This window comes from Cuculus canorus, chromosome Z (genome assembly GCF_017976375.1).
Source record: "Cuculus canorus isolate bCucCan1 chromosome Z, bCucCan1.pri, whole genome shotgun sequence".
Lineage (NCBI taxonomy): Eukaryota > Metazoa > Chordata > Aves > Cuculiformes > Cuculidae > Cuculus > Cuculus canorus.
Genome location: NC_071441.1, coordinates 40,345,791 through 40,361,183, shown reverse-complemented (window position 1 = coordinate 40,361,183; position 15,393 = coordinate 40,345,791). Strand labels below are relative to the sequence as shown.

Genomic DNA, 15,393 nt, shown 5'->3' with positions numbered 1-15,393 from the left:
TAAAAGAAGATCTTTAACCTGAAACGCCCACATAATATCAGAATGCCAAAAAGGAAAGAGAAAGGGTAGGGGAGTAGCTTGGGACCTTGCCATAACTTTCTTTTCTGTATCATTCTTTTCTCCATTTTCATGACATACCAGTTCAACTTATCTGTTATTTACAATTTGTCTTTCCACTGCTTGCCTAGGATTCCCTCAATAAATAAAAAACAATTGCTCCCCTAAATCATTGCTTATGAAATTTACGAACTCAGAATCAAAGTGATTGCTTACAGATGCAGAATCATGCTACTACTTTGTAAGTTAAGGAAGAAGGTTTAAATATGTTCTTCATTTGTGATTTTCTTGTTACGTTATGGTTGTTTTTTACAGATTACCAATGGGACACTGGATGTAAAAAAGTTGATGAAAACTTGGATTCTGAATAAAGGATTTCCTTTAGTAACTGTTGTCCGAAAGGGAAAGATTGTTTCTGTACAACAAGAGAAATTTTTGTATCGCATGGAACCAGAAAATTGGACATCAGATGCAAGGTTGCTACTTCTTAATACTTTTTATCCATTTAAATCTACCTGCAGATATCTTTGTCTCGTACATCTTTTTCACTTGTATTCAGGAGTTCTAGTATTTTCTTTGAAAGCAGGTAGTAATACAGAATTTGGTTCAGAAATTCATGCATCCAATATCTGCTTGAAAATCCGTGTCTGTTTTCACCCAAGGAACTGGTAAAAATCTGTAGTATCCTTTCTAAGCTGAGTTTATTATTTGCATCCTTTCTTGAAGCTTTTAGGCTTGAGGTAGTGAGTTGTGGTAAATAGTGGAATGAATTCTTTATAGTTTTTAATACCAAAAGACAGATCTCACAGTTAAAGTTTTCTTTTAAATTTGGAAAGTTCTGGTTGCTTAATGAGAAGGTGTAGAAAGGCAAGTTGCAGAAGTTTGCACAAGTTAGATACCTATGTCTGTCTTTAGGGCCACTGTTCTTTCCTGACAGTGTATGTCTTAGGCTTTGTTATAGAGGAAAGTAGAGAAGCTAGAATCAAAGCTTTCTTGATTTTAAAAATTTTAAGATGTCACTAATGCATGGCTGAATATATGAGAGACTATATCCATTGTACTGAAAATTAAAAGGAATTACCTATGCAAATGCTGAAGAAGGAAAGATGTGGCATTTGATTACTGTAGAATGAAATTACTGCAAATATGTCTTATAATATGAACCTTACCGTATTTTGTAAAAAAACACAAAATACATAGGTTTGAATTCTTTTGAGATTTTAGTGTTTTTATCCAGTGGTTTGAAGCTTAACAGAAGCCGAGTCCTTTGCATCATCTTGTAGAATCAGGCCTGTGGAAGGAATTTGTCTGTTGAAATGTTGGAAGTCACAGGAATTTGTTTTGTTATTGTTATTTGGAGGAAGAAAAGTGATGTGTGGTTGAAAGGGAAGGGAAGGATTGTTAGACTTAATTGTTTTTCTAGTTAATGTCAGTTTTGGGAGTGCATGAGAAACTTCTGAAGAAGAGTGCTCTTGAGTCATAGACAGAAGGGGGCCCTGTGAAAACTGGAGTGCATATGTGCAACTTTTTTCATCTCACCTGAAGCTATGTTTTCTCTAAATAGTCAGATCCTTATCATCGTTATGAGCCACCTTAGGTTCCAGTTCACTTGAGACAGTCTTTGTACGATACCATCAGTTACGGTTTCTATTACCACGATTGGAATTTGGGCCTTTTACTTGGTTCAACATAAATTGTTTTTTAAAAAATAATAAACCACGGGGACAACATGAGCCTGTTGGATTGGTTCCAGAGGAGGGCTCTGGAACACCTCCTCTATGAGGAGAGACTAGAGAAGAGAAGGCTCCAGGGAGACCTTGTTGCAGCCTCTCAATACTTAAAAGAAAAGTGGGGAGAGACTTTTTAGTAGAGCCTGTAGCAACAGGACAATGGGCAATGGCTTTAACCTAAAAGAGGATGGATTCAGACTAGATATAAGAATTTTTTTATGATGAGAACAGTGAACCGCTGTTCTAGGTTGCTCAAGGAGGTAGAGGAGTTTCCCTGTTCCTGGAAACATTCAAAGGCAGGTTGGACAGGGCTCTGAGCAGCCTGATCTAGTTCAAGATGTTCCTACTTATTGCAGGGGGATTGGACAAGGTGACCTTTAAAGGTCCCTTCCAACCCAAACTGTTCTATGATTCTGTGATTCTATGAAATTCTTCTATGTCTCAGAATGATGGGAATAAAAAAGTAATTGCTTTATATGCTATGTATTTATTGTTTTATCATGTTCTGATTATATAAGTGAGATATTTATTTTATCATTTTACCCAGCATGCAGTGGTCCTAATAGTACTAAAATATTAAAAGCTTAAATTAAAATAAACGACTTCCTGAAAGCTTTCAAGAAAAATAATGTGTATAATATATTGATAAACATTTGCTTTTCTTTGCAGTAATGTGTGGGAAATTCCTCTCACCTACATAACTAGTAGCTGCAACTTTACCCACTGTATTAATGCATATTTACTGGACCAAAAGTCAGGTATGTGACTCAAAATTTTGGTAGTAAGTTACTTAAGTGTTATAGTTTACTGACGTTTGTGATCATACACTTGCATAAGATGTGAAGATAATGGCGTACCAAATGCAAAATAATTTGAGATCTGGAGCCAAGCACTACTGGTAGTATCACCATTGGAGAGTTCATTCCCTACAGCATTATATTTACAAGCTAATGGTAGGAGCTGGGGCAGAAGCAAAAGTTTGGAATTCATGGAAGTTTGTACTCCTTTCATCCCAGTGCATGCACAAAATCTCTCAAACGGCATGGGAGGGTTACACTGACATTGTACTAAAGTATGAGGAAATAATTTTCCACTGAAATATTGTTTATTTTCTTCAATATTATTGCATCTGGAACAGATTAAGTTTTTGTGAATGCTGCTGTAAAACATGAAACACTTAGATCTTTTCACATAAATTCTCCACTTCTGCAGTGGCTAGTTTGAATCTTAAGTTGCTGGTCTGTTGGGTTTTTTTTATCCAGACCTTTTTTTTTCTTTACTATGAATAGTTACTAAACACTTTTATGTAGTATTGTGCTAAGATTGCTTTGGCTACCTCTCTCCACTGACAGTAATAGGTGTTTGCATTTTATTGAAGCTGGTCTTGGTACCAAAATGCCAGCAAATAAATCTTCCTAAGACTCATTTTGGAGTTGCAGAAAGCAAGCATCCTTTATTACAGCACTAGATGCATGGAGGAATAATTGCACCAATCATGTGTAACAAGAAGAGAGTTGGTTACAGAATGTATTTCCCACCTACATGCATATATATTACATTTCCCAGAAATCTCATGCATATCCTATTACGTTCAAAGGACTAATTTTAATGTTGTTATGAATGTCACAACAGCCAAATCTCCAGTAATCGGGATAGTACTGGTGAGCCATTTCTCTGTCTGTCCTTGCATTTTTAAGTAGAGAAAAACTACAAAGAAAGATGATTACAGAAGAAGACACATCTGTTTAGTACATATCGTACTTAATACAAGACATCATTTCTCAAGAATAGTGTATAGAAAAACCCTGTTTGGATAAAGCATGTTACCAGAGGGACATTCTGCCTGTCTTTTAAAAAAATACAGTTATCTAAATGAGACTTAACTGAAGTTAGAAAACTAATTCTACTTTAGCTGAAATCAGAATATTCCACTTTTTGCAGTAGTAACTACTTCTTGTATCAGTCTGACTCATTGTCTTATATCTGCTGATGTATTTTCTTCTCCCTTATTAAACTTACTGTTCAGTGCATTTAACTGGCAATTACTTTTAATTCATAAACCTGTCTCATACCTCTACTTTTTAAATAAAACTATGCACATTTAAAATCAAGTTCTTAGAGCCGATATTGATATTTTTACTATTTACTGAGTTTTATGAACTACTCACTCTCTAATATTACTTTAGAAATAATTTTGGTTTATTTCATACTGGCATCAGTTTTACAAACCCCTCAAGTGTTTTCTAGTATTTTTCATTTGAGATAGAGTTTCAGAAAGAAAATATTACAAATTATCAGAAGGGAAAACCAAAGCTGTTTAGTTTAACATGTCCTTGATCTTATGAGAACCAATAAATAGCCTGATTTCATTGTTTTTCTTTCACCTTAATGACCTAGTTGGTGGTTTCATGTTCATCATACTAATTCCTCACTCACTGTAGAAATGTGAATGTGGGGGATATTATAGTAGAGGAGATCTACAAAAGGTTTTAGGGTAGAATATTTACTCAGTTTCAAAGGCATTCTAGGTCCTATGCAAACTTACTTTTGCGGTAGTTATAGAATGAACTGAAATGAAGAACTTTATCCCAAAGCCTTCCTCTTGTATCTAGTTGACTTGGAAAATAGGTTGTGGTCTTTCATCTTTCTTTCTTTATATTGATACTGAAAATGCCAGCAAATAAACTCTGTGAGACAGATGAGACTTAACTGAAATTAAAACACTGATTCTACTTTAGCTCAAACGAGAATATTCCACTTTTGCAATAGTAACTACTTCTTGCATAGTAGTGATGTGTGTAACTGGTCCATATACACACACACACATATACACACAAATAAAAATGGACAGAGAAGATGTGGTATCTTTAAAGGGAGGACTGTGCAGAAGGAGAAAAACACTGCACTGAACAATTAACTATATAGATACAGATTGATGGAGATTATGATAGTGTTAATTCAATCAGTTGTTGGAAGAAGGAGGAAGAAGTACAGCCTGGAATTTTGGAGCCTTCTTGTGCAACCATTCTACTGCTTGTTATTCCTTCCTCATAGTAGGGTGGAAAAGAATTTATTGACTTTCTGGAACCAGTCTACTTCATAGATATGGATTTGAACAAACAGTTGCTAAAAGTTTGTTTCTCCTGTTGATTGTCTGCCCATTAGCTGTCATTGAACTCGCAGAAGAGGTGGAATGGATAAAATTCAATGTGGACATGAATGGCTATTATGTAGTACACTATGCTGAAGACTGGAAAACACTGATTGAGCTGTTGAAAAAAAACCACACTCTTTTGAGTTCTAAGGACAGAGCAAATTTGATCAACAATATCTTCAGCCTTGCAAGGTAAGACTTTTATATTGGCATAGTCAATAAGTGCTTCAAGTTATTTTCAGGTCAAAGAAAATCAGACTTAGATTGTAGAAAAGACTGCTTCAGAGAAGTTTTAGTTCAGTCTTCATTATCCTATTGAAACTGTTTGCCATTCACTAATATTATTTTTAAGTTATTCCACTGATGCTTTCATGTTCATGTTAGATGTTATCTCCCTGTCCTTTATAGCGTTGTCATTTATTTGCATCAGAAAGAGCCACATGGTAACTTCCATTTCTGGAGGAAGCTGTTTTCTTTAGTGTCTCATAATCTGCCTAGCTAAGTCTTTTCCTGTACTCTGTCACCATGTGCTCCACTCTAGAGAAGTAAACTATTTGTTTCTCGAATTGTTATGGGCTCCCTCTTTTCTTTCACCACTGCTGCCAAGAGCAGGTGAGGCTGAGCATTCTGGATGACCTCTTTGACAGTTTCTTCCTGTATTTGAGTACCCTCATTTATGATAAATATCTTCAGGCGTCATTGTCACATTTCCTTAACCTGTTTTCATTTTTTTACTAGACGACATGTTTGTGGTCATTGTTGCTTTCTTGCGATGTCTTAATATAAAAATCTCCATTTCTGAAGTGCTTCTTATGTTACTCCATCTATTCACTCACCCTTCTGTTAATACAACTGGGAGTATCACTTCTGATCTTGCTTCAGGGAGTGCTTTTGTTCTGGAAGCCATTTTAATTCTTGTGTTTATTGACCTATAGCCTAGGAAGAGAGTCTCTGGAAAAGGCCTTTGAGCTGATTGATTACCTTAACAAAGAGAGCAGCACTGCACCACTCACTCAAGCTTTGTTTCAGCTGAGTCTTATATACAGCCTTCTAGAGAAAAAGGGTGAACAACTGCTGGCAGCAAGAGTCATGGTATGCCTTAGTTTTCTGTAAATTATGATTTGCAGTAACTAGCTGCAATGTTCTTTATAGTTGCATTGTCTTTTTAAGTCTTGACTGTTGAGCTATTCGGTAATCTCACAAAGTTGCATGGGGATTCTGAATAGTTGCCAGTCTTGCCTGCTTTTGTTGAGTAGTAATGTTCTCTTATTGAAATGCTAAATTATTTGGATCACCGATGTTTTGTAAGGCATATAATGCACTGGGAACACAGTGGTGTGTAGGGATTTGCTATAGTGACTGTAAAGCTCAGTGTAGTACAGATATGTAATGAAAGAGTCCATGACACGTTTTAAGCGCAGAAAAGATATTTCCAAAATTAGAGTAGCTAGAGATCATAGATCTAGTTGCTTCATATAGAGACAGTGGGGAAAAAAAAAAACAAACCAGAATTATTTTCTGTAAGAATAGGAACATATGAATGTCAGTCATTGCTCCATACCAGCTATGTAATAGATTAACACAATACAGTATTACAGATTTAGCATCATCTATATATTAATTTACAAAATTAAGATCATTGTTGCTGTTTACGTTAGACTATCAGCAAAGTGATTTAGTCTAGAAGGAAAATTATTAAATGGTTAGGTAAAATAGGAGATATATTTCTTTACACTAGGTGATGGTAATTAGTGAATGCTTAGGGAAACTTATAAGAAACAAATACCCACTACTATAATAATTTTCCTTATTTAGTATTCAAAGATATTGCAGATCTGCTGTGATGAATAGCCCAAGCTATGGTCTGCAACGGAGTGTCTGTGAGGTTATACTTAAGGTCAACTCTTTCAGCTGAGATGTGGTAACTAGTCAGCTTTTTGCAGGCCACAAAACCACAAACATTTCTGCCTATAGAAAAAAGTTTGTCTGTTTGTGCTAAGGTGAAGTTTATTAACTATAGCTTGATGGAGTTAATAGCAATAAAACATACAGGAGTTGTAGTTAGTTGAGAAAGTAAGCTGACTGCATACAAGTCTGAACTGTAGCTTGAAGAGTCACCTTCTGTTTCCACACGTGGCTAAAGATGCAGACCTGGCCCATCTTTCAGATCTATGTATTATCTCATATTTATTCATACAGATAACATGTGGTGTGGGTAAATTGAAACAGATAGATGAAAAACTTAACAGTGCTGAAAACTTAAATTCTTTTCATTTTTCAAACTTATTTTTTATATAGAAAATCCTTGTGGGAAGAATTAGTGATTGCTGATCATTTTTTCCTCCTTTAGCATAGAATAGAGAGCTTGATTGGAGATAAAATTGATCAACAGACCTGGACAGATGATGGGACCCTGTCTGAACGAGAGCTCCGGTCAACACTGCTAACTTTTGCCTGCACCCATGATATAAGAAATTGTAGAACAACTGCCATTCAGAAGTTTGAGGAATGGATGATGTCTAATGGAACAGTGAGGTATCACAAAAGATGGACTTTTTATCTACCTGTTTTCCTGTTACCTTGCCACCATTTTAGGGGTGGGGTGGGGCCTGGAGTGGTAAATAAACAACAAACAAAGCAACCAAACTGGAAAATGCCACACCACCAGCAACAACTGAATATTGACAAATAGTTTTATTCTGCCTTTAGAAGTAACTGCAGTTTTGCAAAGCCAGACACCAGTTTGTCTCCATCTGCATTTTCTAAGCTGTTAGCTTCTGAGCTTAAGGAGGATTAGTTGGTAGCAATGTGAAAGCATCCCTTTCTGTCTTGCAGAGTGCATTCTGCTCTGGATTCATGTGCGTTTTGAGACACAGATGAATACTGAGATTTTTGTACAATTTACTGTGCTTTCATGTGACTAACATGATTTGCTTCTTCCCAGTGATTTAAAGTATTAGACTGGCATGAATTCAGTCCAGCAAAAGTACAGTTGCTACAGAATTAAATTATTCAAAGAAGAGGCAACTCTTTCAAGCTAATCTTTTCATTTTGTGACTTTTCTTCCTTCTTTTCTCAGATGAGCATTTTTGTGCCCCCCTTTTTTTTTGTTTGTATATTTTTGTTGTTGTTTTGTTTTGTTGTTGATTTTATTTTTCCCTGTAGTCTGCCTAGTGATGTTATGAGAGCCATATTTACAGCTGGAGCCAAAACTAGTGATGGCTGGGAATTCCTCCTAATGGCTTACTCCTCTTCAGTTTCTGAAGCAGAGAAAAGCAAAATGATTGAAGCCTTGGCCAGCACAGAAGATGTCAGAAAGCTGATATGGTATGAAGGGGCAAAAAGGTTGTATGCTGTGTTAATTAAAAGCTGTTAAAATCTGTTTTGAAAAAATGGAATGTATTTTTTTTTGTATTGTTGAAAAAATTTCTGATTGCTAAAGAAAAACTATCAATATGTTTTCTACAGGCTTTCATAAACTTGAAGAACCTGATTTTTTTTCACTCTAAAAGAATTTATGTAACAGTAGCTCAAAAGACCAAATTCGGGATAGACATAAAGAGAAAACAATTGAATTTAAAGACTTTGCACTATTAGTAAAAAAAAAAAAACAAAAAACCTGAAGATTTTGTGGTAAAGGTAACAAAATTGTAGATTGTTATATGGAATCTTAGAAGATTGATATATCTTTGTAACTAGTTGAGGGGTTTTTTTTTGTTTTCATTTCTTTTCTTTTTCTTTGGGTGAAGTTTTGACTTTCTTATATTCCAACACCTCTCAGATCTCAGTAGTGTGTGGAGGACAGTAAGGCTTTCCTGCTATGTGATTCTTGTTACAGCTTTCCGCTCATCTTTAGAGTGTGTTCCAGATGCCAGAAGTTGCTTGGTGTTTGATCTATTATATGATCTTTCGCATGGAACTCCATAGGATCAGGAGAATTACGTGAAGATATGAATAGATCTTTTTCCTGTTCCTTCTCATATGCTTTGTCTTTTAGGTTGATGCACAACAGCCTTGAAGGAGAAGTCATCAGGACACAGGAGTTTTCACATATCATAGCAACTGTTAGCCAGAGTTTGCCTGGGCACTTGTTGGCCTGGGACTTTGTCAAAGAGAACTGGGAAAGGCTTATACGAAAGTAAGGATTTTGATGTGTCTTTAAAAAGCTAACAGTATGTGGAAAACTGTATTTCTAAATTCTAGGTGAAAAATCTCCTGGATTAATATTTCTGCTCTAGTTAGCTCTTAATAACAAACACTACAAAATTACTTTGCTTGAAATGAAATCTAGTTGCAAATTCAATTGTTATAAAGTTTTGGAATACCTACCAAAAATACAGGTCTTGGTATTCAGTGTGTGATGTCTTCAGTTCTTTATTATTAGAGCTGTGATAGAAGTTTGAAAATTTTCCATGCCTTTTGCTCTGAAGTTTAATTTTAGCGGGATTAAGGAGTTAGATGCTTGCACTTCTAAGGCCTTGTTTCTTTTTTGAAAAATGAGGTATATAAACTTGAATTTAAGTGGTTTTAATGATTTTCAACAATTAAAGCAAAAGAGTAGGAATAAGAATGTGAATTGTACCTGCATCTTAAAGTGGCTCCTGGTTAAAAATAACTTCTTTGCTTGTATTTCAGGTTTCACCTAGGCTCATACACTATCCAGAATATCATTCGTTGGTCAACTTCTCAGTTTGCAACAAAGGCACATCTACTTGAGGTTGGTGGCTTAACCTACCAGAAATCAATTTTTAATGCTAATGCTGTTTTCGTTTAATTGAGGAAAACATGTATTAATTCCGTGCTTGAGGCCCTTTTGCAAGGATGTATTTTCCTATTTCACTCGTGGGAAATCTATACATAAGCATATTGAAACTTACATGCTTATCCTGTGGCAGAGTTGTGTATAGGTTTCAGCCCAGTTATCTGATCATACTCTGTTTTCCTGTTCACTGGAATGCACTGTCTCCCAAAATAGTGATTTGATCTAGGTAGAATTTTGATCTAGATTTTGTAAACACGCTATGCTTTCTGCATCTCTAGAATGGGATGGAATGATGTAAAAATGGCTTTATGTTATTTTTGTTGTCAGCAATACCAAGGAACTTTTTTGATGTTGTTAAGGTCAGGTTATTAGCTATTAGAAATCTCTGTCTTACCTAACAAGGCCTTGAAGTTAATGTGTTAAAAATAATTTATGGTTTAGTCTAATGGTTTCAGTCAGATTATTTGGTAAAGATAGTTGTTTGTGGTTTGATCTGCAGTATTTAGGTGTTAGCGTTGAGAATTATAATGGAGAATAGGTGTGGAGGTCTTTCCAGAGCACCAAAGAGGGCTGTTTACAACAATCCGTTCTTTCTCATGGTATAACACTCCTTTTCCAGAACTTTGAGTGCTCTGTGATTGCTCTGTGATAAGTATGATAAGTCTGCTTACTGGTGAAATAATGTATCAAAACCAGATGAGTTATTGCTGCAGTTCCCATGAAAAATGCTTTCCTTGCATTTTGGGATCTCCTTTGAGAGGTTTGCTTACTGCATAGGTATAAGTGATTCATGGGAATGAATTTCCTGCAACACGTGTAGCCTTTGCTTCTGAACTATTTGTGTTAACGTCAGTTAAAATTTTCTTTTTCTTTTCTCTTGCGTGGCAGGTGAAGTCATTTTTTGAATCAAAATCAGAGGAGAGTTCTCAACTGCGTTGTGTAAAAGAGGCAATTGACACAATTCAGCTCAATATCTGGTGGATGGAGAGGAACTTAGCAAAGCTACAAGAACTGCTGTAGTAAGCATAATACTGTGCTGTGTCAGCATTTAGGAGTTATATGGGGAATTGCTGTGTTTCTATTGCAAAAGTCAGGGTGAAACCAGGCATCGTTGCAACATTGTTTGCACTATTAAGGAGTCTAGATAGCTCAGGGCATGACTTGGATAAATTTTTATTTTCCTTGGAGCATTTATGAGCAAGATATATCTATTTATTCTGAAACTGTTATCTGTAGACCAAACAACTGCACAAATGATTAAATGTAATTTTATATTTGAAACATATGCCCTTTTATTTGCAGTTGTGTTGTGTGATAGTTTCTTGGCAGTGGGTTAATATTGACAGTGTCAGAAAGAAAGAAAGAAAGAAAGAGTTACCATGAACTGTTACTTCTTTGCAGACTGTTCCTTGAGCAGTAGACTTTTTAATATAAAACTGTGAGTGGTTTCCAGATTTGTAGATACAGAAGCTGCTGTGAGACAAAATCATACTTCAGATACATAAGTAATAGTGGATCTTAATAAGTGCACCAGTTTGAGGTTAAATAAATAAGATCCCAATTTTATTTAAGTTCGGATTTTTTATTTTCGGCAGTGTTCTTTAGGAATTGCACACACAAAAAGTAGGAATAATATCTCATGCTAATAATATGTACACTTTGATGTATTGAGTCGCTATGTAGCAGTAATGAAAAGAAAAATGAGATAGCAAACCCAGGTATATTAGAGATGGCATTTCCAGAAACACTGTTGTGACCTTGGAACCTTTATTCTGAATATATTAGACCTTCTTTTGAGAATCTCATTAACCATTGAACTTTAATGTATTTTGCTGTATTGATCTCTGAGCAACTACACAAAATTGCAAACAGGTCCTAAAAACAGTTTGCTTCATTTTTTTGACTGACTACTGATTTGTGCCCTTTTGACTACTCATTTTTAATTTCACCAACTGTTGCAGAGAGTCTGCAATTAATAGATATGTCAGCCACTTCATTCAGGTAAACTGTTTTTTTCTTGCCTGGTAACTCTCATATCACAGTATAATTTGTGAACATTGCTCACTCTTTATAACATTAGCTGTAGGGAAGCTTCTTATTTAGATTTTAATGTTTTGTTCTTCTACTGTTGTGAAAAACCTTGTGAGACAAGTCTTCAAAGTCTTTTAAAGAAAAGGATATAACCCCCTAATATGCTACATTAGGAAGGTGAAATACCTACTCTTAATCTGCATCTCTTCCAACGGCAGTGAAAAAGGCCATTTTTGAGGTATACCATATATATACAACACATGCAAGAGTAAACATACCTTTTTACCTGAAGATCTGTTCTATGCATTTCACTGATGATGCACTTTGTGTGGAGTCATTGAAGCAGATTGAGACCTGTTGTTTCATCATCCAATTATGTAATCAGTCATAAAATATGATGAAAGCACTAACAATTAAAAGTTGTAAAATTTTAGTTAATTCAATTCCAACTACAATAAAATCTGAAAATGATATTAGTTTGAATTAGTGCTAAATTAACGGATTTAAATTTTGTCACAGGGTAATTAAAATTGAATGCTTTAGTTTATGAAACTGCAGCACTGACTGCTTATTTGATTAGTAAAAATTGTAAGCTATGGTTGCTTAAACCGTACCATACTTTTGCCGTCTTTTCATCATATCTGACAAAACTTCTGGAAAATAAACTCTTCATTTTCCAGGTCACATTAGCATAGCAGATGTCATTTTTAACCCTGAGATTATCAGAATGTTAGACCTTATGAGTATGCAAATAGGCGTTTGACTGAAAGGCCTAGAATTTTTTTCATACACTGAAGAACAAGGTAGCAGTATGAGCATTGAAAATAAACAATGCTTCCTTATAAGTTATGGAATTAAAGTTGTAATTGAGTATGTTCTTGGAATTTTTGTACTGTTGTGTGTTATGGCTTCATTTCTTCCTTTATTTTAAACCTTTGGAATCTCTACAGAAATATTAGTTTCATCTCTGCATATTTGTGTGTGTATATATAATCATCTCTCATATATATCATCTCTTTTTCTAGCCACTTTTTCATATTAAACGAAAAGTCAGTATTAAACTTTCACTTTTCTATTCATTCTATCCCCTCACACATTTTTTACCTCATCACTGACTACAGTATCGAGGCATACAAAATTTAAGATGGAAGCTTTCAGTTTTGGGCACTTTTTCTTGGGAGCCATTGCTGGTGATGTCCCTGTAGGACCTTCAGGTCTAGGGTTAGGGTGTGACACAGATGCAGGACAAAGAGCAGAGCCTTGTTGTTTGTGGGACTGTGAAAGAGCTGCCAAAGCTTTCTGTCCTTTCCACTTTTTCCTCAGAGCCATTACTGGCAAGTCTCTGTTTTGGGCTTAGAGTGGGGCTGTGAAGGAACAGACAAGGAATAGTGAAGGCAATCAAAAGCTTTCAGTCTAGGACATTTTTTCATGGGAGCCATAGCTGGCAGCTTCCATCCAGTTTAATCAGCAAGTGACAACAGCAGACATGGGAAGTGCTGCAGCGGGGCACTAAATGCAGGCAGAAAATGTGCTCTCTGGAGCGAGGGAACCCCCCAGCAGGGAGTGAGCTGCCAGGTGGCTCAGGTATGTCTAGTCTATTAGTACATGGCTCCATGGTTGGTGTCACCATAACAACTTGGGGGTTTCACAGTGGGATGGCCTGCATGATGCCAGGTTTACAGGTATCAGATGAGAGCCACCTTTCTCAAAGGGACAAGAGGGTCTTTGCTCAGGAGCTTGCAGGGCTCACTGATGGCTTTAAACTAGATGTGAAAGGGGAGGGGAATAATATCAGGCTTGCCTATGACAAGCTGCAGGAGGACACAGTGGTTGGAGGGATGGCGTGCTGTTATGGGCCCTCCACCTGCTGTGCTGGGACATGCTGGGGATGCTGTGTCACACTTGAAGTTTTGCAGAGATGAGTGGGAGGCTCCTGAGGTAGGTGCTAGGAAGGAGACTTCCAAAGAACATCTTAAAGGAAATAAAGGGCGTTCCACTAAGAAGGTGATGCAGCCAGCAGCCCAGTTGAAGTTCCACTACACAAACACATGAAGCTTCGGCAACAAACAGGAGGAGCTGGAAACTACGGTGATACTAGAAAGCTATGACCTGGTTGCCATCGCTGAAACATGGTGGTATAAAACCCATGACTGGAGAGTGGCCATTGATGGCTACAGGCTGTTCAGAAGGGACAGACAGGGAGGCAGTCATGGAGGTTTTGCTCTCTCTATCAGGAAATGGATAAAGTGCGAAGAGCTGTCATTGAAGAGTAGCCACAAACAGGTTGAAAGATTGTGGGTCAGAATTAAAGACTGAGGAAGGAACCTTGTGGTTGGTGTCTACTACAGGCCTCCTTATTAAGGAGAGCCTACAGCTGAAGCCACCTTGCTCCAGCTACAGCAGCCTTACAGCTTGCAATCTCTCATCATACTGGGGGACTTCAACCACCCTGACATATACTGGAAAAGTAGCACAGCAGGCTGTAGGCAATCCAGGAGAATCCTAGAGTACATTGAAGATCATTTCTTAACCCAGGTATTAGACACCCCCACCCAAGGGGATGCAATACTGGATCTGATGGTCACCCATACAAGTGAGCTTATCAGTGATGTCAAGGTAGTCAGATCCCTCAATTTCAGGAAAGCAGACTTCCAGCTCTTCAAGGAGTTAGTCAGTAGGACCTACTGGGAAATGTTCCTTCGGGACAAAGGAGCAGAACAAAGCTGGCAGATATTTAAGGATGCTTTACGTAGAGTGCAGGAGTGCTCGGTCCCCAGATGTAGGAAATCAGGCAGGAAGGCAGCAGACCAGCACAGCTGAGTCAAGAACTGTTGGTCAGACTGAACGGCAAGAGGGAACTGCACAGGCAGTGCAAGCAGGGACAGGAAACCTGGGAAGAGTATAGGGACGCTGCCTGGTTGGGTAGAGATGAAGTCAGGAAGGCCAAGGTGCAGCTGGAGCTGAACTTGGCAAGGGAAACAAAGAATGACAAGAAGACCTTGTTGTGTCAGACACATTTTGCTTTAGAAAAAAATATTAAAAAATATTAAAAAAATCATGGTACGTGTTTTTCTTCCAAGCTTTCAGACCCTAGGATATAGCATAATAGAAGTCACGGTAATAATTCTGAAAAGAGAAGTTCCATAATCTTCATCACTTAATATAGTAGGAATAAAGGAATTAAATTTATTGGTAATTGTGCAGACACAATAAAAATCTAAGCACTTCTCAGATCTGTACAACACTGTTATACTATGTAACTTTGAGCTAGATTTATACCTGAGATCTTGGAATGAAGGGAAAATTGTAAACAAGAATTGCTGGCTTCAAAGAACACATATTCATTGTATGCATTGCTCATGTTTCTACAAATACTAAACAAACCTTAAGAGTAGTAACTGCTATCAGGTGTATTGTTGTAATTTTTAATTAAACCAAACAAACACCTGTTTGTATCGTGGGTAACATTTTAAATTTCAATTTCATCTCACTGTAAAAATTTGTTTTAAAAAATTTCCCTTCCTTCTCTCTCAAGAGAAATCTGCAAAACAGAAGGTTCTTACTCTGAACAAATACAGCACAATTGATTTACAAGATGCTGCAGGAAATGACTATAGTTAAATGATCTTAGCTAGTACTAGAGGTCTACTTTGAATTAC

The 15,393-nt window shown here is 36.7% G+C and overlaps 1 protein-coding gene across 2 annotated transcripts in view; it reads left to right on the top strand.

Moving 5' to 3' along the window:
• Nucleotides 1-15,304, top strand: part of LNPEP (leucyl and cystinyl aminopeptidase) — a 54,334-nt gene extending 39,030 nt beyond the window's left edge. For both annotated transcript variants that reach the window (XM_054053768.1, XM_054053769.1), the window contains 9 exons: nt 373-533; nt 2,457-2,545; nt 4,953-5,133; nt 5,877-6,033; nt 7,292-7,476; nt 8,107-8,268; nt 8,939-9,079; nt 9,577-9,658; nt 10,592-15,304. In XM_054053768.1, coding sequence (XP_053909743.1) covers nt 373-533; nt 2,457-2,545; nt 4,953-5,133; nt 5,877-6,033; nt 7,292-7,476; nt 8,107-8,268; nt 8,939-9,079; nt 9,577-9,658; nt 10,592-10,723 — 1,290 coding nt within the window. In that variant the 3' untranslated portion in view covers nt 10,724-15,304. The remainder of the gene's footprint in view (nt 1-372; nt 534-2,456; nt 2,546-4,952; nt 5,134-5,876; nt 6,034-7,291; nt 7,477-8,106; nt 8,269-8,938; nt 9,080-9,576; nt 9,659-10,591) is intronic.
• Nucleotides 15,305-15,393: the final 89 nt, after the last annotated feature.